Genomic DNA, 27,767 nt, shown 5'->3' on the forward strand with positions numbered 1-27,767 from the left:
AAAAAAAAAAAATCTAACTGCCTTCTTTTCTACTGAAATAAGGGGGCCACTTCTGGGCTGGCTCCTGAACTTGGCTTGCAGGCCCAGGTTCTAAGGGGAGGGTTAGGTCAGAACAAATGGTGCCTGTCACTGAAAAGCCAACTTGACTTTTCTGAGAACTGAACATCTATCTCCTTAGAATTCTTCACATCCATTCAAGATTGCTGCTGACCCATTTACTCTGAGCCTTTTTCAGCTGGCACTGATTTATATGGATTCCTAGGGGATAAGCCACAGTCATCTGTATGGGTCACAGGGTCATGTCTAAATCTAAGCTATTTACACCTCCTGTGGGACTAAACACCATCACTTTTCTGTGCTACCTTCTGGAGCTCTGCCCTTTGCTGATGTGTATGCTGAGAGCTCACTATGTTGGTGTCCTCATTAGCGATTCCCCCCACTCTGATCCCTACTGAGATAAAATACCCAACAATCAAAGTTAAAGGAGAAAAGGTTTATTTAGCTCACAGTTTATAGAGGTTTCAGTCCATAATCAGCTGGTTTTTTTTTTTTTTTTGTCTTTTTTTTTTTTTTTGTCTTTTTCCTTTTTATCGGTACCAGGGATCGAACTCACGACTGCCTGCTTTCAAGGCAGGCGCTTATGCCGCTGAGCTAAACCCCCAGCCCCCATAATCAGCTGGTTTTAAGGCAGGTGGCTTGGCAGAGGGGCAGTATACAGGAGAACTAGTTCATGGCAAGTAGAAGACAGCAAAAGCAAGCAAGAAAAGGAGGAGACAAGCCCCTTTCTGTCCTTTATATTGCATCCAGGCTACAGGGGTTAGGGTGGTGTGAAACTAATCAGCAGACTGATTTAGTAATCACACACCCTTAGTTCTAGCATTACAGGCTAGATTCAGTCACCTATGAAAAAGCCCCACCTATGACCACATGATGCTTTGGGGGGACATCTTGACCCAAACCATAACATACAGCTTTTACCAAGCAGGGCTCCCCTCCAAGGCCCACCCAATCCCTCTTCTCTGGGAAGGGCCTGGATCCTACCATAGATGAAGGTTGTTAACTTGCTCTGGTATTTGGGACTCTGCTCAGAAGCCAGATTCTCTGCTGGAAGCATGTGTGATTCCTCCTCCTCCCTTTCTCAGCCCTTTGGATCTCTTTTCTATACCCCTTACACTTCCCAGAAGACAGAGAGAGAACAAAGTCTTTAAATGACTTCATTCCAACCAATGTTAATATTTTAAATATGAGCATAGTACTTTGGTTGTATTTTTTTTAATTTTAAAGAGGGTAAGATTAAACATAACAAAACAGATCATAAGAAAACAATGTTAAGAAACATGGATTTCAAAGTAAGTCCACTGGAGATCTTCACTGTCTATCATATTGTCTCTAGTTTTCTTCCTAATAGTTGTCTTCATACATATTGAATACACATTGAATACACACTGAACATTATAGAACTAATCTAATCATAACAGGATGATGAAGGCTTTTTAGGTCTTCAAGGTCTGACATTAGGGAAGTCAACAATGGTTACCATAATGTTTCTCATTCTCTTCGAAGTAGCTGTCCATATCTTTACGTAGCTGAAATTAAACATAAGAGACTAGACTAATATCACTTTGAACAGTGACTATTGCTAGATTTTATATCATAAGGCTATAGAATTGGCACTGGGTATCTTAGTGTCTCTTCTTCAGAGTATCTGTTCATTACATCGTGTATTATATAATCTGTTGCCATAAACTGTTTAGAAATTCTCCTCATGTGTGAATCTCTACATGTATATCTATCCTTTCTGTATTATAGGGAAAAACAGATCAAAATAAGACAATAAAACAAATTCCTAGAAAAACATGAAACGAAAAAGACATAAAAACCACATTATCAGGTGATTTACAGTAGTTACTATGCTTTCTCTTGTTATTTTCAACAGAATTGTCCATATCATCAGAAATAATATAATTGAACATAGCATTACATAGCAATTTTAATAAAAACATAGCATTGGAGACATTGTAGGATTTCAAAAGCAGTTAATAATCAAACCGGAATGGGTATCCTATTACATCTTGTCATCTTCAGAGTAGTTGCCTTTATCCTTAGACTTGACACTATCAAGCATACCAAATTCAAATAAAATCAGTCATAGCAAGACAATGTAAGCAATACAGGGCTTCAGGTTAAGTTAATAGGAAATTAAGGATGGTTACTGTAGTACATCCTGCTATTTTTGGGATAGCTGTCTGTGCCCTCAAATCTAGTATGAGTAGAGAGATGAGAACAAAATAAAATCAAGCTAAACAGAGCGATAAGACTAATGTGGCTTTTAAATCCTGATACACTATTAACAATGTGCCTTCTTTTTTTAGACTATTCCTCACCTTTCCCTCTCTCAGGATGCTTTGTATATTTTGGGTCCCACTAGGTCCTTTAGTTTTTAGATTAGGGGGCAACCCGTTATCTGAGTGGTGCTGAATCTTTTTACCCCTGAGCTAGATCTTGAGCTGTATTCCTTTACTTACTAAAGCCACAAGGTTTTCCTTCCTTCCAGCTGTGTAGTTCTTCACTGCACAAAAATGTCATGACTTTCCAACCTATCTGCAGCTGCTGGACGAGTTGTCCCTATTTCTCTCTGGTTCCCTGTCACATATAGCATTGTTTTCTCATTTTTGACTTTCAGTTTATTACCCTCTTTCAGGCTGAGTATATTTCCTATTCAGAGCATCTTGATGGATCCTGCCTCCTAATCTACTCTGCCTGTTTCTTTTTGTTAGTGTATCAAGGCTATCTATATTAGAGATTATAGCCCACCTTCTCTGCCTCATCCCTGCTATGCTATTTTTTTTCTGCTATTATTTGTCCATTTTTCTCCTTCATTCCTCTGTCTGCCCTGTTCATTGAGGCCTCACTGTTGCTGGAATCCTGGTATTTTTTTTTTCTCTCTCTAGAATGTCCTTCAGTATTTTTGTAGGGTGGGATTGGTGGCCACGAACTCCCACAGTTCCTCCTTGTCTTGGAAATATCTTGTTTCTCCATTAATTTTGAGAGAGAGTTTTTCATGGTACATCAATCTGGGTTGGAGGTTATTTTCTTGAGCTTGAACTACTTCCCCGCAGACTCTTCTTGATTTGATAGTTTGTGTTGATAAGTCTGTTGTTATTTTGATGAATTTTCCATTATAGGTGATCTGTTTCTTTTCTCTGACTGCTTTTAATATTCTGTTCTTGTGATGGATTTCTGGGCTCTTTTTATATGTCTGGGTGTAAATCTGTTTTGGTTGTAGTTGGTTGGAGTTCTGTATGCCTCATTTATCTGGATATCATTTCTTTTTCCTATGTTTGGGAAGTTTTCCTTAATTATTTCTGTGAATAGTCTTTGTAATTCATTTGTGGTTACTTCTGCTTCTTTGCTCACATTTTTTATTCTTAAGTTATAGATCCTCTTGTCGTCTTCTAGCTTTTGAATTGTTACTTCCTGGTTCCTTGTTATTTTTAAGAGGTCTTTTCTTTCATGATCACACATTGCAAATCTATCTTCAAGTTTTGAAAGGCTAACTGTTGTTTCTGTCAAGGCATTTTGCCAGCTTTCAATGGAGTTTTTAATTTCCTAGTAATCTCTTTGGATCTGTTTCGTCTGTTCTAGATGTGTTTATATTCTTCACCAAAGGTTTCTCTTCCTTTTCTGGGTTCCTCCATTTTTCTGTCTGTGTCTTCTTGAGAGGGGCTTAGCATTTCTTTTATTAATCTTTTTATATCTTGCCTCACTTGGATTAGAATTTCAGTTTTGTCTATGAGGTCACGAAGGTATTTCTTTATGTCTGCTGATGTTGTGGTCAATATTACATGATTGCTGGACTGGTTCTCTTCTATATTTACCTCTTCTGGGCTTATTTTCCCAGGGTCAGAGGCTGGAGGTTTTTTCTTATTTTTTTTCTCATCATGTTTCTGGTTTCTTTCAGACAGGTGTGTGGTGGAGGTCTCAGGCCCTCTCTGTATTGCTTAGGGTTTTTCCAAAGTGTGATGGCTGGGGGCTTGCTGCCCTCTCCAGTTTGCTGTTATCTGAGGTACACGCAAGGACAATGCACACTAGCCTCTAGCCTCTGAGCCAGTCAACTGGCAAGTGCCTTCAGCAACTTAGCCTGTGCTTTGCAGAAGTCACAGGGTTGGGACAGTTTTGTCCCTGGCTATTGGGTCCCAAACAGGGGCATGACTCAGCCCAAGCTGATCCCATCAGTCCTCTCTGGGCCAGGGGCCACTGACTGAAGCCACCATGCACCGGACTCTGCCCAACTCCAATATGCCTTCTAGCTGGCCACACCCACCGCAGGACCCAAGCTCTCCACCTTGGCTCCACTCCACGCTGTGCCAAGGACCTGGGACTCACCAACTCCCGTTATCGGGGGCTGCGGCTTCAGTGCGACCTTGAATCGGCTGACTCCATGGCATGCCCACCACAGCATGGGACTGGTCTCAGTCAGCACATCCAGCCCCAGCCTCCACCTGCATTTTTCCTTCCTCTTCCTATTTTTCTTTTTCCTTCAGTTTCCTCCTGGGGTCACAGGAATCACTCTTTTCTTGTCCGGCCCTCTCCATGTTGTCAAATTCCAGCATCTGAGCTGTTTTTCCCAGAGAGGCTCTCCACCCAGCTACCTATCAAGCCGCCATCTTCTTGTCTCCCTCCTTGGTTGTATTTTTTAAAGGAACCCTTATCCTTAAAAATATACCAAGAAATATGGACAAATGGGATGATTTGTGTTTTTATTCAGCTTCATGATGATAGAGGATGAGGTCAGAGACCTAAAGACAAGATTGGCCATGAACTGACAACTATGGCATCTGGGTTGCAAGTATGTGCAGGTGGATTTATGTCTTAAAATTTGCATAACAACTACAACAAAAGTTTTTTAAGAATCCCATCCTGAGATTGCAGAATCCTATGCCCAACTGGTCTACTGAGACTTTTACCTGAAACCTTCTTCAAATCACCCATTTACTGATCAACTATTACTCATAAAGTGCTGCTGATGTCTCAGATAAAGCCCATTGGTCCTACCACAAAGAGCCCTCCTGATGTGTAACTGTGTCTCACCTGCTGAGTCCTGTTTTCTTCTAACAAAATACCTAAACCCTCATTTCTCAGACTGTACAATGGTCCCTTTTTTGGCCAAATGCAATAGACTAAGCCTGACTTCCTATCCTGGTATTGTGAGGGGTAAACATTAATTCTTTCATCCTCCCTTGGTTTTACCGGATGAAACTGAGGGGAAGAGCAGCCGATCCATCCATGTTTTGGAGAATTTAAGTGGGGCCATCAACTCCTCTGTTCTGCAACCTAAAGGCCAAGGGCCAGGACACATCCTGCCTTCCAGCTAGACTGGAAGTATGGAGGGAAGTGCTGATACCATCCAAGCTCTAGGGCTAAACCCCTGGATGCTGGACACTGCTAAGTACAAAGTGCTAGAACCTGAAAACACATAGGTAAGTTACCACCCTCATAAAAATCTGTATTCAAAAAGCTGTCTGGTGTTCTCTGAAAATCCACAGCCACAGTGGGAAGGGAAGCAGTGCCTGGCACTGTTGATCTATGGACAAACAACAGCTACCCCTGGGTACCATTCCATGTTCATTCTGGGGTCACCAAAGAAACAGAAGCCAGGGGGCTGGGGATTTAGCTCAGTGGCATAAGCACCTGCCTTGCAAGCAGGCAGTCGTGAGTTCAATCTCCAGTACTGATAAAAATGAAAAAGACAGAAAAAAAAAAAAAAGAAACAGAAGCCAACTCCTCTGGGATCAGTGCCCTTTCATGATTATCAGCTTCAATGGCTACTATTCCACTCTCAGTTCAGGAAAGCACTACAAAGAGAAAGCCTTAGATGAGTAAAGAGTGTGGGGCTGCACTAAACCTAGAAGACAGGGGCCAAGAACTTGAACACATCCACTCAATCAATGATTCATTCTACATTATTTTTTTTTATTCTCCTGGATGCAGCATATTGAATAATACATGAGAGGTGGGGCACGGTGACGTGTGCTTATAAACCTAGCACTTGAGAAGCTGAGGGAAGAGGACTATGAGTTTGAGGTCAAACCTAGACTATAAAGCAAGACAGACCCTTTCTAAACAAACAAACAATTAATTAAATGAGTAAGTAGAATCATACCTCATTCCATGGAAAATGTGAAATTTGGAAATGGAGGAGGCAAGCTAGAAGCGATAGATAATCCAGGCTTTTAGATAGGCAAACTATTTCTCAAAGAGAGATCCCAGGCTGGCCTCAAACTTGCAGCAATTCTCCTGCCTCAGCTTCACAAGTGCTGAGTTTACAGGCACGTGCCACCATATCTGGCCAGAGTTTGCAGCTTTAATTTGCAAGAGGAAGGCTTTGTGCCCACCAAAGTTAGAAGTTACCCAGGATTTTGTTGTTATGGTTGTTATACTGCTTAATCCATGGCAATTTTGGCTTTTTAAAAAAATTTTGTTTTGTTTTTTTAACCAGCTTAATAAGTTCATAAGAGACTTCTTTATACATTTCCACCTGTTAGGTAGAGGGATGTCTCCTTAGCACCAAGGGTTCAGAGAGTTAATAGTTTGAATGTGGCTATACTTCCCCTTTGTCCCAAGAAGAGACCTTGCAGGTATCCTCTAAGGAATGACTCCTCCTGTCAAGTAAGAAACTTCACTTTAGGAAGCCACAACTTCAATGGGAAGAGAGGACTGCTGAGTAGCTCAAGGCCACAAGCAGCCCCAGACACACAGGCGATGGCTTTCCAAGAGTAACAGCTCCTGGAAACCACAACAACTGCACACTCCCTGGGAATGTTTCCCCTCCAAGGGGACTACCACCATCAGGAATAAGATGAAATCCTTCCAAGTCCTACCTGTTATGTGATTTTCATTTTAAAGCAATAGGGTGACAGGCTACCCAGATGTTCTTTAGGGCCAGCCCTCAGGGCAGTGAGCCATCTGCTGCTGCTCAATTGCCTGCTTTGGTTGCTCTAAAGGCAGACTGTGGGCTGCCTAAGATAATTCCATGTGCTGGGCTGTGATATTATAACAGGGTTATGACATTAAGGTGGGGGACAGACCAGCCTGGGAGAGGAAAGCAGGAGAAAAAAGCCATTGAGGAACTGTCTTAAAATGCCCTGGAAATGAAGGCCCAAGAGAGAGAAGTGGCCAGCTCTATACCAAATTTTTAATCTCCCAGATAGCTCCCTGTGAGGGAGACGTGGAGATTTCCTGAAAAATGACTCAGGAATATTGAGTAGCAGACCGCAAGCCTGCCAGCCAGTTGGTGCTTCCTTAGACATCCATTTAGGAGCAGTGAACGTCAAGACACCATCTTCTAGCGCCCCCCTGTGTCAAGTGAAAGGATGCTCTCTATTTTCTCACTAGGAGGTTTTTACATTTGGACCAGAGGTTCTGAAGCTGAACCTCCAGGTGGGCCAGGTGTCAAAGTCCTCCAGGATAGGATTAATTCAGGTAGGTAAAATCCAGGATATCTGTTAGATTTGAATTTCAGAGACTCAAAAAATAAATTTTAGTAAAACCTGATTTGTTGTATATTTGAAGCTCAAATTAAACTTTGTAACCTATATTTTTATTTGCAGAATATGGCCAAACTACTCAGAGAGTTTTTTAAACATACAACTTTCCCTGAAATGTTACTTTTACTTAGCGTTAGGAGGTCAGGAAACCTGGGAACCTGTATTATTTTAAAGCAGACAAAGTAGCTATTAACAATACTTACAGCTAGTTTTATTATTTGCCAAGCTGGGTGTGCTAAAACCTTTCCATATATTACCCAAGTGAATCCTCGCAGCACCTCTAATAGGATGTCCTATTATTAAGCCCATTTTATAATGGAGAAAAATGAGGCAAAAGACAGACAACATCTCCACTTTGAAAGACAGAAATCTTTGAGTTACAAGGACCCTAGAGGCTGAATATCAAAGCCTCCAGCAGACAGACAAATGGAGACTCTGAGGCTCAGGGAAGCCCATGCTTACAACAGCCACAGTGCCAAGGTGTGCGAGTAGCCAGACCAGGGAGAAGAGCAAAAATCTTAGAAGAAACATCTGATGCAGGCAGGGGTCCAGCTGAGTAAGGCTGTCCTGAATGGCCTCTCTCTGAAGGGTAAGCAGACCTGAAGGAAATAACGAGTGGGAAGGGGCTGGGTCTAAAGAAGAGTTTGCAGGCCAGAGGCCACAGTATGCATTTTGGCTGGCAGCAAGACAGCGTGCCAGTGAGGACAGCAGAAAGGTCCGGAGGAAATGTAAGTCAATTACATTTCCTTTTCAAGTTAACATGCAATAAAATTTACTTTTTGTGATTGTACAGTTCTATGTGTTTTAACACATGTAGATTCAATATACCATAACCATCAGGACATAGACATCGCCTGCCCACAGAACTTGCTAGTGCTATAGTTTTGTAACACATCCTTCCTCTTTATTCTCAAACTTCTGACAGCTACTGATCTGTTCTCTATCCTCACAGTCCTGTCTTTTTCATAATGTAACATAAAGAGCAATGTATAGCATATAATTTTCTGTCATAGCACCTTCACTCGGCCTTTTAGACTCATCCATGTTATGTGTATATAAATAGTTCATTCATTTCTCTTGCTGAGCAATATTCCAGTGCATGGATATACCAAAAATGCTCGCCCAAACTCACTGAAGCACATCTGGGCTGTGAACTTTTGTGTATAGATTTCTGTTATGTTTCTATTTCTTTGGCTCATTGGTGGGACATACGTTTGTTACATATTTAGTTTTGTAAGAAACTCAAACTATTTTCCAGAACAACAGTACCATTTTATATTCTCACCAGCAATGTAAGACAGATGCTTGCCAGCAATTAGTATTATTGCTATTTTTAACTCCTGTAATTTGCATAATGATATCTCACAGTGACCCACTTTGCATTTCTCTAACAGTTAATGATACTAAGCACCTTTTTATGCATTTCCCTTTCATCTGTATCTTTGCAATGAAATATTTGTTCATGGTTTCTGTCCATTTTATAATTGGATTGTCTTCTTACTGTTGAATTCAGGTTCTTTCACAGATATGTAAAAATTTATAGAAAATTCTAAAATGAGCTTTTACATACCTTATACACTTTACAATTTTTTCCCCAGTCTAAATTTGTCTTTTCAGCCTCTTTATGGATTTCTGCATCCTAAAAGTTTTCAATTTTCAAGTATAGTTTATTAAATTTTTCCATTATGGAATGAGCTTTTCATCATGGGCTAAACTGTTTACTTAGCTGCAAGTCCCAAGGATTCTAGATTTTATTGTCAAAGTTTTATGTCTATTTGCAGATGATATGATTCTTTACATAGAAGATTGAAAAACTTCACCAGAAGATCTTTAGAAATAATAAATTCAGCAAATGGGCAAGATACAAAAATAACATACAAAAATCAGTAAACTCCTATATGCTAACAGTGAAACCACTGAGAAATCAGAAAAACAACTCCATTTATGATAGCTTCAAAAAAATTAAATGCTACCTAGGAATCAATCTAACCAAGGAGATGAAAGAACTCTACAGTGAAATACAATGAAAACCATAGTACTCTGAAGAAGAGATTGAAGAAGTTAGAAAATGGAAAGATATTTCCTATTCCTGAATAGGCAAAATCAATATTAAAATAGCCATATTGCCAAGCATACCCCAGTATTAAGTAGTAAGAAGCTACAGTATGAAATGGTTTGGACTCATATGGGTGAACATTGAGTTATCTCCCTAGCATAACGAACTGAAGGAGTTAGTGGGATCCAAAAAGCACAACAGATATTATGAAAGTGATAGGGAAGGAAACACCTAAAAAGCAAAAGTGGTAACAACTGTTAATTTCCTATTATCTTGTTTTAAATTCTTGTATTGTTTTCATAATTTTGTTAGTTTTGGTTTTCTTCTGTCTTGTTTTGTTAGATTTTACTGTGTCTGATGATATAGGCTGCTATTTTGAAGATAACAGGATATATTATAGTAACCATTGTTGATTTCCCATTATCTTGTTTTGAAGTCCTATAATGCCTTCATTCTTTGCCTTTGTTTTGATTGGTTTTATTCTGTTTTGTTTTGTTTGATTTTGTTATATGTGATAGTATGGACAGCTATTTTGAAGAAAACAAGAGACATTATGGTAGCCATTGTTGATTTCCTGTTGTCTTGTTCTGAAGTCCTGTATTGCTTGCATTGTTCTGTTCTGATTTGCTTTATTCTGTTTTGTTTGGTTTGGTTTTATTCTCTTTAAAATAAAAATTAAAAAAGAAGCTATAGTTTTTGAAGATCACAGGAAAGGTAGCAACAAAAACAGGAAATGGAGAAAAAAGAAAAGAGAGTTGGTAATTTGGGCTTTTAGAATTCTAAATTTTAGAATGTAAAGGTCAGACAACTCTGGCTTTCAGCTGCTTAGAACTAAATAACTGGGACCAGAGACATAGTTCAGTGGCACAGTGTGTGCCTGGCAAGATCCTGAGTTCAATTCCCAGTAGGAAAAAAAATTAAATCGGGTGACTCTTTCAGCTCCTTTGTTTCTAACTGTTCCATCTTGCCCAACACATACACATGTGTGCATGTGCATACACACACACACACACACAGAGCCCTGATCCTTGAAAATAGCTACTTCTATCTGAATAAGGGCACTGAATCTACATATGTGGGGACCAAAGCACTCCCACTCTGACTAATCTATGAGTTCAAGGAAGCTGAGCCTTTTTTCTGAAGATTTTTTGATGAACCATTGGTGGAGAAGCAGGTTTTGATTTTGAGTTATGATCATCACCAATAGTTTGGCAGCTGAAAACAAGAAGAAACAAATTTGAATAAGGTATTAAGCATATAAAATCTAAACAGTACGGCTACCAGAAGCATTAGTAAAGGCCATGTTGCCGAGTGTGGTAGTATATGCCTGTAATCCCAGTACTTGGGAGGCTCAGGCAGGAGGACTGAGAGCTAGAAGCCAGCCCAGGCTATATAATGAGTTCTTCAACTTAGTATTAGGTACACAGTGAGACCATGTCTTTAAAAAAAAGCCATGTCCAGGAAGCAACTGACATCTCCAACTGTAGATATTTGGTCAGAACATCTATGACTCAACTACTATTTTATGGATTTTAGAAGCACAGTCAGTTTTTGTGCCATGACTCTTATAATGTTAGATCTATTGACAAAGGAAGTATATTTTTTCTTTAGGAACAAATATAGCACCCTTTGTTTCAGCTGTTAGGAGATCTAGCCTTCTCTGACACTGTTGCTAGTCAGTCTGTCTGGTCTTGAAAGACGGCAATGCTCTGGACAAGTTCATCTAGGCTGTCTGTCAAGTTCTTCGGTATCTGTTGATGATAGATGAAAGATGTGACTAGTTTTAAGGGCTTATTTAATTAGCCACTGTTCATTATCTCTACAGAGGCAGTTTTTGAATAATCTAGGATGATCCCAAAAGAAAAAGACAAGACCCAAAATATGCCATATTAAAACTTGGAGCAGATACCTTAAGTACAGTGAACAGAACAATAGCAACACTATTCATATAATTTACTTTGAGGAAGCAAACTGTTTTGCCAGAGCAGTTGGTGTGTGTTTGGTTTTTTAAAAAGAAAGTGGAGCTTGTCTAACTGGTTCACAGGTGTATGAAGTTTGTGATCTCTCTTTTTTCTTTTGGAGGTTTGGGCTTCACCTTGGAGAGATAAATCTGTACCTCAATGGCAGAAGGAGTGGTTAATAGGGTTGTAAAAGGGCCTACTGATTTAAGTGAGGGTTAGCCCTAGGATCTACCTTCTTTTAAGGTCTTGATTAGGACCTTGTCATCAGGGTGGGCTTTGGGCTGACAATTATTGTTAGCCCCTGGAATGGGTGAATCTTACTTTCACATTCCTGGAGGGTCTGTCGGAAAGTTCCTAGATGGGTTATATGTTGAAGGAACTGAAAGGTTTCAGAGTCAGTGAGTAGATCAGATATAAAAAAGGGTGTCCCATAAAGTATCTCAAATGGGCTGAGATTAAGTTTGGACTCAGGGGCTGCCTGAAGTCTCATTAAGGTAACCAGAAAGAGATATAGCCACTTATGGTGGGTTTCCTTACACATCTAAGCTAAGATTTGAGAGTTTGATTGGCTTTCTCAATCTTTCCTCATGATTGGGGTCTCTATGCAGTGTGGAGATGATATTTAATATTCAGTGCTTAGGCAAATATTTGTGTGATTTAGGGTAAGAAAGAGAATTCATTATCACTTTGGATTTAGGTAGTCTAAACGTAGTGATTGTTTTTTGAGATAGGGTCTTGCTGTGTACAGTAGGCTACCCTTGAACTTGCTTTTGTAGTCCAGATTGGCCTTAAACTCAAAGCAATCCTCCTTTCTCAGTCTTATGAGTGCTGAGATTACAAACACGTACCACCATGCCTGGTGGGACTGTTTCTTAAAGGCAGACTTTTACCACCTCTAGAGCCTGTTCTAGCCTGGTAGGGAAGGCCTCTATCCATCCAGTCAAGGTATGAATGAACACCAGAAGGTGTATATATATTCCTTACACATAGGCATGTGGGTGAAGTCTATTTGCTCGTCTTTTTCAGGAAAGAACCCATGCCTTTGCATTAGCGCAAGCAATGTGGAAAGATGAGTCTGTGAGTTATAGAGGGCACAGGTAGGACTTGGTTACATTATGGACTCCAGACCCTATAAAGATTATAGTCATAGCAGTGGTCACATCTTGCCTTAGGTAAAAGGCATCATGAAAGGACTTAATGACTTTCCTTTGTACTCTATTGTATTCAGGGTTGTGAGGAGAACAATTAGAATCAGAACACAAAATTTATAATATTATTTTATGATGGTCAAACAGAGTTAAACACAAAGTGCAAGAAATCTGTCCACAACACTAAAGTCTCAAAATATTCAGCCAAGAGACTGGATCCCACAGCAATGTCCTGCATGAGTCCAGATTAAGATCTAGGGCCCATGACAATGCCTCCCACAAGTCCAACTGGAGGTCTAGAGCTCACGACAAGGACTCACACTAGTCTGTTTTACAGATCTGCTGGAAAGGCCCAAAGGTCAGTGGTGGAAGCTAGAAAGTCTATGCCAGTGGGGTGAAGGAGCTGTGCCAGTAGGTTGAGGGTTCTACACTGGAGCCAACAAGTCATGCTTAAAATAAGGGCCAGGGCTGTCCTGAAAAGTACCGCAGTCATTCTCAGTGAAAAGGAGGTCCTGAGCTCTTCTGATGATGAGAATAGTGGAGTATAAGCCCGAAAGCCAGTATGACAAGCTTCTCCTGGAGATTAAACAGCACACACCTTCCCCTCCAGAGCTAGGAAGTGACACTCAGTGTGAGCTCCCCCATAGTGAACCACAGCCACCCTTGCTGACAAGGTCCTGAGCTCCTCCGGTGATAATGGCCGAATTCATATTGGGCAAGTTAGCCATGACACACTCCTCCAGGAGAACCAATGGCTTGAAACAGCAACACTTAGAAGAACCCACCACACTTTGCTCTTCCTCTCCATGTCTCTTTGCTGACAACTTTCCTCAGGTGGGCCATCTACTCTCAGCACCATGCTGATTTAATTGAGCTGGTGTTAAGTTGCACACCAGTTTTTAGTCCATAACACACTCATTGTAGCAAAAACAGTCATGTACTACCATTGGCCCTTTTGAATTCCCTCCCCATCATGAATCATTTGAAGCTCTTCTGTAGAGTATCTTAGTTTTAAATCAAGACCTTGGAAAGGAACTATGGATAAATCTACTGATGGGCCAGAATTCTTTTGGAAAACAGCTTATTTGGAGTGGAATCTGCCTTAGAATTTCCAGGGAAGCAGGGTCCATGGAAGCTTGATGTCCTTTGCAATGGACAACTGCTAACTCATTTGTGAGATCTTCTGCCTTCAGAAGTGTGAGGATCTTTGGCCCATGTTTTATTGGACATTGGTGACTAGTCAAAGTCCTCCTTCTTTCTAAATGGCTGCATGTGCATCAGTTAACCTGAAAGGCATACCTGAAGTTAATATACACATTGACCCTTACCCTGGGCAAGTTGGAAAGCTCTTTTGGGCAGAAGTCCCAGGAGGAAGGATTCTTACTTTAATAACCTGTGTGGGGCTCTGACATAATCTGCCTTCCTTATGCCATACTTAATGAAACTACTGCCATCAGTGAATCATGTGCTAGCCGGCCCTGTTAATGACTAGTCCCACAGGCTGGAACAGCTGGCATAATTCTGTTCAGCTTCATGTTCTATCTTTTGGTAGGTTGGGAGGAGCACTAGGGTTTAAAATAGTGCAAGACTGAAGAGAGACATCTGTGGAGAATGGCTTGATATTTATTGAACTTTTGTCCAATCATTCGCAAATGTTCCTTTAGTTCTAACAGAGCCTTAAAACTTAATGTCGAGTTAGAACTAAAAACCTTTGTCATAATGTTATCTTAGAAGCTTTTTGGACTAAAAGTGCTATAGCCACTATTTCTCACAGGCAGGTAGGCCAGTGCAGTGATAGTCCATCTGGTTGCTTGGAAAAGTAAGCAAGAGGTCAGTTTTCCTAGCACAGACATTGAGTTAGTATTCCCATGGCTACACCCTGTCTCTCAGCCACAAAGAGAGAAAAAGGCTTAGGTAAGTCAGGGATTCCTAATTCCGGGTCCTGTATCAAGGCCTGTTTTAAGGCCTCAAGAGCTTTTTGAGTAGCTGCTGTCATTTTAATGGTTTAGTTTCTGGTCCTCAAGTTGCCGCACATAGTGGTGTTTGGCTGTTACTTCTATGCAGCAGAAGCCTGCCATTCCTAAAAAAGCCCTCAGTTTCTGTTTGGACTCTGGAGAACCCAAACAGTAAATGACCTCTCTTCTCCTTGAGGACAGTTGTGTTTGTCCTGGAGTTAAAGTATATTTCAGATAAGTCACCTTTTGTTGAGAAATCTGGGCCTTGTGGTAGGTCACTTTATAACCCAGTTTTGTTAGAAAATTGAGTCTTAATGCTGTTCTTATCAGATAACTCTTTAGTGGGGCTATAAATGAGGTCATCTACATACTATAATGAGCCTCACTTTTTGAATTTTAGGTCTCTCAGGTCTTGAGTTAAAGCCCATGCAAAGAAATAGGAGCTATCTGTAAAGCCCTAAGACAAGGCAGTCCAAGTAGTCTGTTAGTAAAGTCTTGTTTGGTGATCTTCCCATTCAAATGTGGACAAATATTGGGAGCTGGGATCCACAGGGATAGAAAAGAAGGCATCTTTAAGACCAAGGACAGAGAATTATTTAGTGTGTCCTGGGATTCAGGTTAACTGGGTATATGAGTCTGCTACAGTGGGTGAATGGGTGCCACTTTGATGGCTCTGAGATCTTATGCCAAGTGATTTTCTCTTGATGACTACTGGTAAAATGGGTGGATTGAACAGGGATTGGCATGTCATCAGTAATCCCATCATAAAAAAATATATCAATGTTGGGCTTTAATCCCAGTTTAGCTACTTTCTAAAGGAAATACTGTCTTCTGTAAAATATACATTAGAGTTCATTAGCTGAATGAATATAGGAGTGGCTGTGATAGCCCTCCTTGGGGGGCATCATACTATTCTTGAGGATCTACTGTTGGCAGGGACATCAGGCTCTGTGGAGTCAGACTGGCTGCATTCCTAGCAGCTAGAACATGGGTTTCCAGAGGTAGAGTATCAGAGTGGCCCTGAATAGGAAGAGTATATCTCTTCCCATCATCAGTATGAGGTGGCACTCTAGTATCACATAAAGGCAGCTTGGAAAAGGAAATCTTTCAAAGGGCAGTTTAGAGTAAGAGTAAAGAAAGCTGCCTGGTTAACTCTCTCATGGCCCATGACGACTTTAAAATGAGAAGAAAGCTCATCCCGAGAAGAAATTAAAACTGAGTAAGCCATGCCAGTATGATAGAGGAATATAATTTGTTTGACCACTGCATCTAAAGTTACCCAAAGCTCCTGTGAATGAATCATGATAGTCCTGTGCAGGAGCTGTGCAGGCTGCCTCATGCACCATCACCACTCACGGTCCAGGTATTCTTCCCTCTGCTCCTGGCTCGCTTTACCATACATTACAGTTGAATAAGCCAATAACAGTAGAGGTCCTTGTGTATAATGACATAATAATTGTCAAGTATACACCCAATAGTAAATAGTAAGCAGTTGTTTATTAAAGATCATAAAGATAACAACAACAACCAAAAAAGGGAATTAACAACTGAGGCTTTTAGAATGTAAAGGTCAGACACCTTTGGTTTTAGGTTCCTCCCACTGAATCTCCCTTGCTGCCAGTCTCCTGGAGGCCTGCTATGAGTCTTCAGACTCCAGCCTGGGCCACATAGTGAGTGCAAGGCCAGTCTGAACTACACAGTGAAACACTGTCTCAAAAAACAAACAAACAAACAAACAAAACCATAGACCAATAGAATAAGATACAATTCCATAGGGACCAAAAGCATACACTGGATAAAGATAGCCTCTTTAACAAATAGTGCTGGGGAAATGTTATCCATATACAGAAGAATAAAACTAGACCTGTATTAAATCATGGGCCAGGTATGGTGGTGCATACTTGTAATCCCAGTACTCAAGAGGCTGAAGCAGAAGGATCGTTGTGAGTTCAAGACTAGGCTGGACTACATGGTGAGTTCAAAGCCAACCTGAACTACACAGTAAGACCTTGTCTCAAAAAAAAAAAATATCCAGGCAGGCATGGTGGCACATGCCTGTAATTGCAAGTCTTGGGAGGCTGAGGCTGGAGGATTGGCACACGTTCAAGGCTAGCCTGAATTACCTGGTAAGTTCAAGGCCAGTCTGAACTACATAGTGATACCATGTCTCAAAAAACGACAGACAAACAAACAAAAAATCAAATCAAAGTGGACCAAAAACCCTATATATAAAATCAGAAACACTGAATCTGCTAGAAGATAACATAGGGGAAACACTTGATACCATAGACACAGGCAACAACCCTAGGCTCAGCTCTGTGTTGGAATCTCTCCCCCGACCTGACTTCACCTCCTTCTCACAGTGTGCTGTATTTTGTTTGTCAGACTAAGGAGAAATCAGCCCTACTCCCATGCCTTCTTCTGTTCATACCATGGAAAACAGGTCTGTGTCCTCATCCTCATCCCCTGACTTCAAATTTGCAATACAGGGAGGTTCTACCCGGTCTTCTTTCCTCCATAGTAACCACCAGGAATTCCTCCTCTGCTCCCGTGATGACAAGTAGAGGGAAACGGAGAGCCCTGTCCTTCCCTCGGAGGAGGAATCTGAAGCTATAAAGGGTGTCATGGCCTCTCAACAGACCTTTTCTGAGCACCAACCCCAATGCCACACTCAGTGGTGGACCCTAGAGTCACCGCAGGAACAAGCCACATAGGCTTCCTCTGCCCTTGAACAACTTAGGTTTTATTGAGGAGACGGATGATAAGAAAACAAATCAGCCAATTAATAACTGCAGGTGGCTATGAAGAAAATAATGAAGAGGCTATGATGAGGTGTCTGGGGAGAGGAGCACTGTGAACAATTCTGCTGTTATCATTCAAGTACAAGTCTTTGTTGGAGCACTGTCTTCAGAGAGTGGGCTTAAGTCTATGTTTAACTCATTCTGCAGCCACCAAATTAGTGCTAATGTATAGAAATACAAATGCTGCTGGGTATAGTGGTACACGCCTATAATCCCAGAATTTGGGAGGCTGAGGCAGGAGGCAAGTTCAAGGCCAGTCTGGGCTACACAGTGAGTTCAAGGCAAACCTGAGCTACCTAGCAAGACCTTGACTCAGAAAAAAAAAATTTTTTTTAGCTGTAGATTTTCATAAACGACCTTTATCATTTTAAGGAAATTGTCTTCCATTCATGTTTTGATCAATGTTTTAAATCATGAAAGGATATTAGATATTTGTTAAATTCTTTTCTGTACCAGTTGAGATGATTATGTGAGAAATTTTCCTTTTTAAATTGTTACACTGATTTTCTTGTTTTCGAACCACTCTTAGACAATCCTGAAATAAATCTCACTTGGTCATGGTATATAATCTTTTTAACACATTGTTGGATTCTGTTTGCTAGTATATTTTCGAGGGTTTTTATATTTACATTCATTTTTCATAATGATTTATAGTTTCATTTCCTCATGATATCTTTGTGTGGCTTTGGTATCAGGTCTCACAGAATAAGAAGTGTTTCCTCCTTCAATTATTTGGGAAGGATTGGTATAAACTTTTATATGCTTAATAGAATTTATCAGTGAAGCCATCAACTCTTGGGCCTTTCTTTGTTGTAAGACTTTTAATTACTAAGTCAATAACCTATTTATTATGTCTTACGATTCTCTACTTTTTTCTTCTTTCTTTAAAGTCAATCTTTTTTCTTCTTTCTTTAAAGAGAATAAAAACAAAAAAATGTATAGGACTTCAAAACAACATGGTAGGAAATTAACAATGGTTATTATATTGCATATTGCTATTTTCTTTTTTTTTTTTTAATATGGAACGCTTCACGAATTTGCATGTCATCCTTGCGCAGGGGCCATGCTAATCTTCTCTGTATCGTTCCACATATTGCTATTTTCAAAATGATTGCTAAGATTACCAGATACAGGCATGCAAAATTGATCAATGTTGATTGAACAATGTAAGCACTAATTGTTCCTCTCCCTTTAAGCAGCTTCTTCTCTTTTCACAATATCTAATGTACTTTTTTAATCTTATTTACTCATTCAGTTTCTTATACTAGGGAGACAATAAAACATTTACACATGTGAGACTCTTCAGTCAACCTTGATAAAATATGTTTCTACAGATTTCTCCATTTCATTTAGGTCACCTAATTTCTTGGCATGCAATTGTTCATAGTATCATCTTTGTGTGTGTGTGTGTGTGTGTGTGTGCGCGTGTGTGTGTGTGTGTGTGTGTGGTGCTGGGGATTGAACCGAGGGCCTTGTACATGCAAGGCAAGAGCTCTACCACTGAACCACAAACGTAGCCCTAGCCCTAAAGTATCTTCCTATAATTCTTATTTCTGCAAAGTCAGTAGTACTGCTATTGTTTTCACCTCTGATTTTAGTAATTTAAGTCTTCTCTTTTGTTTTTAGTCCATTGAGTTAAAATTTTCCAATTTTGTTAATCTTTTTAAAGAAACAACCTTTGGTTTCATTGACTGCTTTTCTATTCACTTTCACTGATTGTTTTTCTATTCTCCTTTTTATCTCAGGGTTAATCTTTATTGATTCCTTACTTCTACTAGCTTTGAGTTTAGTTTGTCATTCCTTATCTAGTTCCTTAAGGTATTAGTTTTGTTATTGACTTGAGGTTTTCCTTCTTTTTTAACGTACCCTTTATAACATATAAATTTCCCTCTGAGCACTGCTTCTGCTGCAACCCATACATTTTTGTATATTTTATTCTCATTTTTACTAATGTTAGGGTATTGTATGTTCTAATTTCCACTGTGATTTTATCTTTGATTCACTGTTGTTTAAGAACATACAGTGTAATTTCTACATATTTGTGAGTTTTCCAGGGTTTCTTCTATCATAGATTCCTAGCTCAATTCTATGGGAGACAGAGAAGATACTTCGAATGATTTCAAACTTTTTAAAATTTACTGAGACTTGTTTTATAGCCTAACATACGGTCTATCCTGGAGAATGTTCTATGTGTATTTGAGATGAAAGTACAGTCTGTTTTTGTTGGGTACAGTGCTCTATTTACTTCAGTTAAGTCTAGTTGTTAATAGCACCCAAGAGTAGTGTATTATATGATCAAATCCCTCTCTTTTATTTCTGGTACTGGCAATCGAACTCAGGACTTCGCGCTTGCCAGGCAGGTGCTTGTGCCGCTGACCTATGTATCTGGCCCCAATTCCCATTTTTAACATGTCGCCCTGTCTACTACTTGGAGAACTGCCTGGAGGCAGGAAGACAGTGAGCAGTCTTCTATCCTAAGCTGGTCCCAAGTAAATGAAAACTTACAAACCACAACTCTCTCACATCGACTTGAGAATTTTGGGAGATGGACATTTCTCTGAAGAAAGGCTGCCACACAGGCTATTTTTTATGACATAGTCAGATGGCTCTAATCTTCCTATTCATTACAACAACTGCCTGAATGCTTCTTCCCACACATTTGTTTGTGCTTCCAAAAGCCAAAGAGAGGAATCTGAGCTTTTCTCTCTGATATGCACCATATGCTACTTTGAGCTGTGCCCGAATGTCTGAATCTGTCCTTTGTCTTTACCCAGAAGCTACCCCTAGAGAACACAAGCTATGTGCTACACATGCCTGAAGCTGTTCTCTAAGAAAAGTCCAGGCTACCAGTCTGCAGGACTGGTCAGTTGAGGTAGCTATGAGAGCGCTACTACAAAAACAATGCAAAGAAATGGGGCTTGGATTGCAGATGGATTTCATATTCAAGTTGATCTTGCATCTGAGACCTCATCTAGGGACAAAAGATTAGTATTTTCTGGGAATCTCCCTGACAAAGTTGAAGAAACTGCAGTGGACGAACATTTTCTGGGCTGTGGCAGTACTGTGGCAGTGAGGATTGTGAAGGACCTAGTTACAGGATATTTGGAGTGTACAAAAGGATTTGGCCATGTGCTCTTTGAGAACACAAACACTGTTCATCTCATTCTGAAATTAAATAATCCTGGGCTAATGGGAAGAAAACTCAGAGTCATGTGCTCTGCTAATAAGAAAAATTAAAACAATAAAATTTAAATTCAGGTTTGAAGAATATCAGTAAATCTAAGCAGAGGCTTAATTTTGCTTCCAAAGATGCGGACACTCTAAAAGTGTATTTATTAAAGAAAAGGCTGTCCTTGTTAAGAAAAAAGGACACAAAAGAAGGGGGCAAAGTAAAAATCTGAGAAAACAGAAGTAACCATCTGAAAGCTGCTTGCTTTTTTTCCCCATGAGGTCTGCCAATTTAAGTGTAGTGAACTCATGGATGCAGCATCATGATTTTTAATTAATTGTGTGTGTGAAAGGTGCAGATTTGTACAATCTTATTCCCACTGTAATCCCTTCAAAGCATTTGTTTATTAATGTAAGCAGATAAATTACCAAAGACCAAGTGCTATGACTGATGGTATAAGAGATTATTTTATTAGGCCTGGGTCAACATTTATGATTTTAATGATTATTATTTGACTCTGTTAGAAATAGGTAATTAGTGCTTCAGATGGTTATTTCAAGAATATTTTGGGCTGGGGATATAGCTCAGTGGCACAGTGCTTGCCTGGCAAGCTCAAGGTCCTCAGTTCAACTTCTAGCACCAAAAAAAAAATTTTTTTTGTTGTTGCTGGAGATAAGATTAATAATTTAAAGAAAAACAAACAATAAATGTTATTACTTATTATACATAGAAAAAGTAGCCTTAATAATCTGCAAGTGTGAATACTGATTTTAAGTCTAATAATACCTAAGAAAGATTTGAGAACTATTACATAATACATACTCATTTTTTTTCTTTCACACTTGTGATAAGTGGAGTTCTGGGTTTTTCTTTTACTCCATCAATTAATAATAACTAATCAATAAAAATGTAAAATGAAAAAAAGAGGGAGCTCTCCTCAGAAACTACATAGATGCTGGTACCATCCCCCATTCTTTATCAACTACCCTATCCTGTGGGTTTTGTTAGAGTAAAAAAAAAATGGAATAAAATAGGACTATACTCCAAATGAACAAGACAGGAAAAACCAAGGTTATAATTGTAAGTGATGAATGCCCTTCCATGAACATTGTGTAGCTAGCACTAGGAGAGATGCCTCTCCCCAACATAGGGAGACAGGATGCGGGGCGTGGTGACTGAGCGTCCAGCTTTATGATAGAGATCCTTCCACAGGCTCCAGGAGTCACTTTCTCCTCACCCAGGCTGTCAGGAGACCCAGGGACAGTCCTGGAGAGCAGGACTGTGCTTCCTTCTCAGCAGGAACCCTAATTCCCCAGAAATATGCACAAACTGCAGAAACACACATCATTTTACTTTTAACCCCAAAAGGATCACAGCTGCCTGTCCCTGCTCTTGCTCACCAACAGAAACATCTGCTATGGCTCTCGGTGTGCAAGATAGTGGGGAGGCATATATTCTCACATGCTATTAATGGTACTCAGAATACAATCCCAGTGAAAGGCAGGTTGGTGGTACATGATGGAATAACATCATACACTCCATTGATCCAGCAACCTGGTATACTTACATTTGTGTATTTATAAGTATGCACATGTGAAATATTTGCAAATTTACTTCTTGCAGCATAATGTGTCATAACAAAATAAGGAAACAACCTAAATGTTTACCAATGGACTCCTGGCTAAATAAACTATGCTACATTTACACAATGTAGCACCATATTGTAAAAACAAAGAGGAAAATTTTGTGTAATGATGGGGAAGTTTTTAAAAGATACACTGCTCAACAGATTTTGCAAATTGGAGGGGGACCAAGAGAGAAGTTGGAAGGGAGTGAAGGCAAGGGGAAATAAAAAGAATTATGATGTATCATGCATATATGTCAACTCCCTCATAAGGAATGTAATCATTCTATACTACAAACATGTTCTGTACTAATAAAAATCTTTAATTTAAAAACCCACAAGGTAAAATACTCCATTATTTTAAAGTAAGTAGCTATTTGGATATATGGCATTGGTACCTCTGGTCACCTCAGAGTGAGAGAACTGTGTGTGGCTGAGGACAGGTGTCAGACAGACTTTACTCATGTGTTTTTGGAGCTGCTGGTTTACAAAGCATATAAAACACTTTCAAATTTCACTTAGAACATCTGAGTTGGCATCCCATCCCAGCAATAGCCCCAGCTAAACAACTTTCAGTCTTTACAGTGGGAACACTGGAAACAAACCTGGCGCAAGGCACAGGCACAGGATCCTGCATACCCACTCCAGACAGCTACTTCTAGGCCTGAGCTACTGAAGCATCTGCTGAAATCCCAGCACCCAGACTTGCCCGAAGGCACAGACAGCCCTGCACTGCAAATGCTTTCATTCCAAGGACTGCCAGCACTGCTGTCTACCCTGGTAGAGCAGCTGAGCATTTCACTGCTGAGAACACCAGGAGCTAGGTAAAAAGGCCACACATCCACCTTGTCCTTCCTTCTGAGTTGGTACAGCCTAGCCGGGGCATCTTGGTCACCAATGCTATGCAAGTACTGTTAATTCCCACTCCTCCAGACCCATGATACCATGTGTACACATCTACTGTTATTAAGTGCTCCCTACCTGAATGGGTGTCCATCATGCGAACAGCCTTGGCCTTAGCCAGCTCCAGGGCAGTGATCCACTGCTGCCGGTCCACCTCTGAGCTGCCCTTGAGGTGGTAGTTCCTTGCTCCACTGGTCAGCAAGATACCACAAGAATCTTCCATGCCAATGTGCACAGTGGCCAGGTTGATGGTTCCACGGCAGGTGTGGGCCATTTCACCCTGGTTTCTGTCAGATAAAAAAGAAAGTATGAGGGTAACCTTTCAGATTCAATAGCTTCATACTAGAAGAAATCACACTAAAGAAATCCTCAAGAAAATTCTCAGAATTTCAAATGTAAGAGCTGAAAAAGGCCCCTTTACAGCCAATGAATGAGATAACGCCTGAGGCATGGCTTGGTTCAGGACTCTGGGGCCATGAATGCCTGCCATGAGGATAGTAATAGAAGCCAAAGTTCTTCATTAGTGTCATGTATAGGGCATGCCTGCTACAGTCTGACCTCCAAAGACACCGTAAAATGAAGAGTGACTTCCTAGGCTCCTAAAAGGGACAGCAGGCCTCAGATTCTATGCCTGACTCCACCAAGTCTCAAAACCACACAAGAGTAGGGTGGGATCCTTCCACTAAAACTGAGATTGGAGGCCCAGAGCCCACGGGGATAGACTTAGAGGCACCTCCTGCTTGAAGCAACCTGATAACAGTATAGTCCCTGACACTGTCTTTCTGTTACAACATGAGATTCACAGAACAAATATGTCACCATTCTCTGGCCCCATGATGAATGAATAGAGAGCACTGGTTGGGCTACCATAACGCTACCTTGTTACAAGGGACCAATGCCTCTGCTAGTTACAGGATTCTGAAGCTAATGATATTAATGTAAGGGGAGGTGACTAAAGTGTGTGCCATTTACAACTGTAACTAACATCTAAAAACTGAGATCCAACTATAATGATTGGATTTACTTTTCCCTTAGACACTCAAAGGAAATTAAGACACCCCTCAGTCCAGTGCCACCTTTCTCCCCACAGAGGATGCTGGAAAAAGAAGGGCAATGAAACAGTATCTAATGCTGCCATAGCAGCAGCTCTTTTGACAATTTTCTGCTGCCCTTAAAAGCTTGCTATTTTCTATGGCTGCTCAGGGTATATCATCTTCTTGACTTTTCTATTACTCTAAAGTCAAATGACTTGATGCTCACTAAGACATTCATCTTGTAGCTAAACAGTAGTTTCCTTTTTGACTCCCTCTTCTATGGTAATATTCATTAGAGAAAATAATGTATAGCAAAAGAATATCCCAGCTTGTAAGTGCTAGCACCTTTTAAAGGAAAGAAACTCCAACTTACAAAACTGTCCATTCTGGACATGCCTGTTGAAGAACTGACATTTTCCATTTAAGATTTTAAGCTAGAGAATATAAAGGTGTTGAATAGTATAGTATACTAAGCATAAATAACATTATGGCTTAGCTCAAAAACAAGAGGCTCATGGACCGTGTTCTAGGTAGGAAAAATAGCAGAAGCAAAGGCCATGAGGAAAAGAGTTTATACCTTTTGAAGAACATAGAAGATTCTGTGGCAGGAATATTGAGAACAAGGGGGTAGACAAGAAAAACAAAGCTAAGAATGAGACTGGGACCAAATGCAGTATCTGACAGGATATATTAAAAGTTAGGCTCCTATATTACAACTAAAATAGTAAACCTCGATGGCATAACGTTATTTTTGTTTTGTTTTTGAGACAAGGTCTCCCTGTGTAGTTCAGATTGGACTTGAACTTACTATATAGCCCAGGGTGGCCTAGAACACATGGCAATCCTCCTGTCTCAGCTTCCTAAGTGCTGGAATTACAGGAGCAGCCACCACAATATAGGCTATATTAGAAATAGGCCTAATATTAGAAAAGCACAGATGGTCAAGATTTCCAGATGTTTCTCTGAGAACATAAGGAACAGTGCCTTCTTTTTTGTGAGAAATGGAAGCCAGCCACTGTGTAAAATCAGGGACAGGCTAGAAGTTATCCAGTGGGCACTGTGTTAGATTACAACTCATCAACTAGAAAAATAACCAAGAGTTCATGTTCACATAACAAAATTTTCACCCACGAACTACAAGCAACAGCTTGAAACTCAAAGGACTTGGCAGAGCTTTATATCCACCTGGAGGAGCCTATTCTATAACCGATAACCCCTGACCTACCTCACCACTTCTTGCTAATACAGCTTATATACCACCATCTTCAGCAAACCAAATCATGGAAACAAAGTAAGCAGAAGTATATTACATAAAAATGTTAGGTCAAGGTATAGCCGATGGACTTCCGGGACAACATGGTGGATAGTTAACAGCAACTACTGGAGGCTCTCTGAAAGGCTCGGCTAAGAAATCAGGAATGATGCGGACTAAGGAGACATGAGCCGGTAGAGATATGCTCTGCTGAGTCAGGAACGAACTGGGCTGAGAGAAACCAACTTGGAATGCAGTCCTGGCGCTAAAATAGAAACAGAAAAGTCTCGGTGTGGAGGCTGGACCCCGCGCCATTGGAAACTGCGGTTTGGATTTCCCGCCGCTCGGCGGCTGACTGCCTCCACAGCGGCTCGGCAAGGAGAGATGCGCAGAAGCTCTGGGAACGGGAGTCTGCGAACGGAGTCGAAAACAGGACAGACAAGGAGGTGTACACTGACTGGTGGCGAGGTGAGTGAGAGAAACTGACACTCCACCACAGTTTGACTCCAGCGGAGGACTTTCTGGGCTCCGGCAGTCCTGTAAGAGCAGGGCGCGGTGGCGACTCCAGCCACACATTCCCCTCTCGGACGGGATTGGTGAAAAGTGCCTGGCCTGCGTGACGCTGCAGGCGGACTTGGTAGGCTGGCCTAACCCAGATCCCAGAGCCTGACGGTGGCCCGGAGGGGTGACTCCCACGTAGGCTGCCTAGTCCGTAACTCCCTGGTGCGCAGCGGTGGGTGGGAACACCTAGCCAGCGCAATTTGATCAGGCTGTGGCTGACAGGCAGGGAAGCTGGGCCTCCTATGTAAGCTTGCATTTTATAAGGAACAGAGAAAATGGGGAAGGGAAGCAACAAGAAAGGCTCCTCGGCCCCCAATTCTGAGAAACAGGCAATAGCGGACACCGCACCAATAGACATTAAGCGCCATATAGAGAGCCTCATAGACCAATTCCGGAATGAAGTTATCAACGACCTGAAGCTAGAAGTATGCAGAATAGTTAGAGAAATGCTAAGCACCACCCAGGAAAAAACAGACGGTGGAATGGAAGAACAGAAAAAGAGGGGAGAATTGTTTGATGGAGAAAACAGAGAAAGCATAGAATACGTGAAGCAGGTTCAAAGGGACTATCAAGAAATTAAGAAGTCTATCCAAGACTGGCATAACAGCTTGAAAGAAACTAAGGACAGACTATCTGAACTGGAGGGCAGACTTGTAATATGGGAGAATGAAATGAAAAACTTCTTAAAAATAGCAAAGAAACAAATAGCAATAATACAAAGACAAGAAGATGATAAGAGGAGCCATAACTTAAGGATTAAGAACATAAAAGAAGAAGTAGGGACACAAACAAGTGAACTACAAAAGCTACTCACAGAAATAATCCAGGAGAATTTTCCTAATTTAGCAAAAGGTAAAGATACTCAGATGTACGAGGCATACAGGACCCCAGCTACCTACAACCCTAACAGAGAAACACCCAGGCATATAATAATAAAAATTCCAGAAATTCAATACAAGAACAGAATATTAAAAGCTGTCAGAGACAAGAAACAGACCACTTACAAGGGAACACCCATCAGAATTACAGCAGATTTCTCTGCACAAACCATCAAATCACGAAGAGCATGGGGGGAAATAATTCAAGCTTTGAAAGATAATAATCTCCAGCCAAGATTGAGATATTCTGCACAACTGTCCCTGGAAATTGATGGAAAAACAAGGTGCTTTCAGGATAAAGAGGAACTGGGGGAATTTGCAACCACCAATTCAACCCTACAGAAAGTATTGCAGGATATTCTAAAAAAAAAGAAAAATACAAAGAACCCAGAAATGGTGGCGGGAGGCCACAACGAATGGAGCAGAGAACAAAATGAAGAAGACAAACTGACAGCTACTGACAGAAAAAGAGCTCAACAGAAATGAGACAGAGAAGATTGGATGATAGGAACAGCTATTTTAGAGAAAATGACATCTTAATAGGTAATACTGATTTAGTATCATCTTGTTTTGAAGTCTCATCTAGCTTTTGTTCTTCTGTCCCCAATGGTCTAAACAGGTTGTATCTTATTGGATTTTATTATGTATGATAGTATAAGCAAAAACCTTTTAAAGATAAGGAGATTATACAGAAACCATTGTTCATTTTCTGTTAGTCGATTCTAAATACTCTGTAATGCTGTCATTCTCTTAAATGGTTTTACATTGTTTTGATATACTTAATGCTACAGTATATGAAGTTGTACTCAAGGACTTCAAGGAAAGAGTCAATATGGTAACTATTTTTAGGTCGGAATTATCTGGTGGTGAAACACTAT

The 27,767-nt window shown here is 40.5% G+C and overlaps 1 protein-coding gene and 1 non-coding gene across 4 annotated transcripts in view; both read right to left on the minus strand.

Annotated features, from left to right (window-relative positions):
- Window positions 1-27,767, minus strand: part of Osbp2 (oxysterol binding protein 2) — a 201,082-nt gene that overhangs the window by 115,901 nt on the left and 57,414 nt on the right. For all 3 annotated transcript variants that reach the window (XM_063225933.1, XM_063225931.1, XM_063225932.1), the window contains exon 2: window positions 23,243-23,451. In XM_063225933.1, coding sequence (XP_063082003.1) covers window positions 23,243-23,451 — 209 coding nt within the window. The remainder of the gene's footprint in view (window positions 1-23,242; window positions 23,452-27,767) is intronic.
- On the minus strand, window positions 18,482-18,587 carry LOC111754064 (U6 spliceosomal RNA). The gene has a single exon (XR_002788792.1). It is a non-coding gene; the product is annotated as a U6 spliceosomal RNA (small nuclear RNA).

Source organism: Cavia porcellus, unplaced genomic scaffold, assembly GCF_034190915.1.
Source record: "Cavia porcellus strain 051 isolate PalLab524CR breed Dunkin Hartley unplaced genomic scaffold, mCavPor4.1 scaffold_16, whole genome shotgun sequence".
In the NCBI taxonomy this organism is placed as follows: domain Eukaryota; kingdom Metazoa; phylum Chordata; class Mammalia; order Rodentia; family Caviidae; genus Cavia; species Cavia porcellus.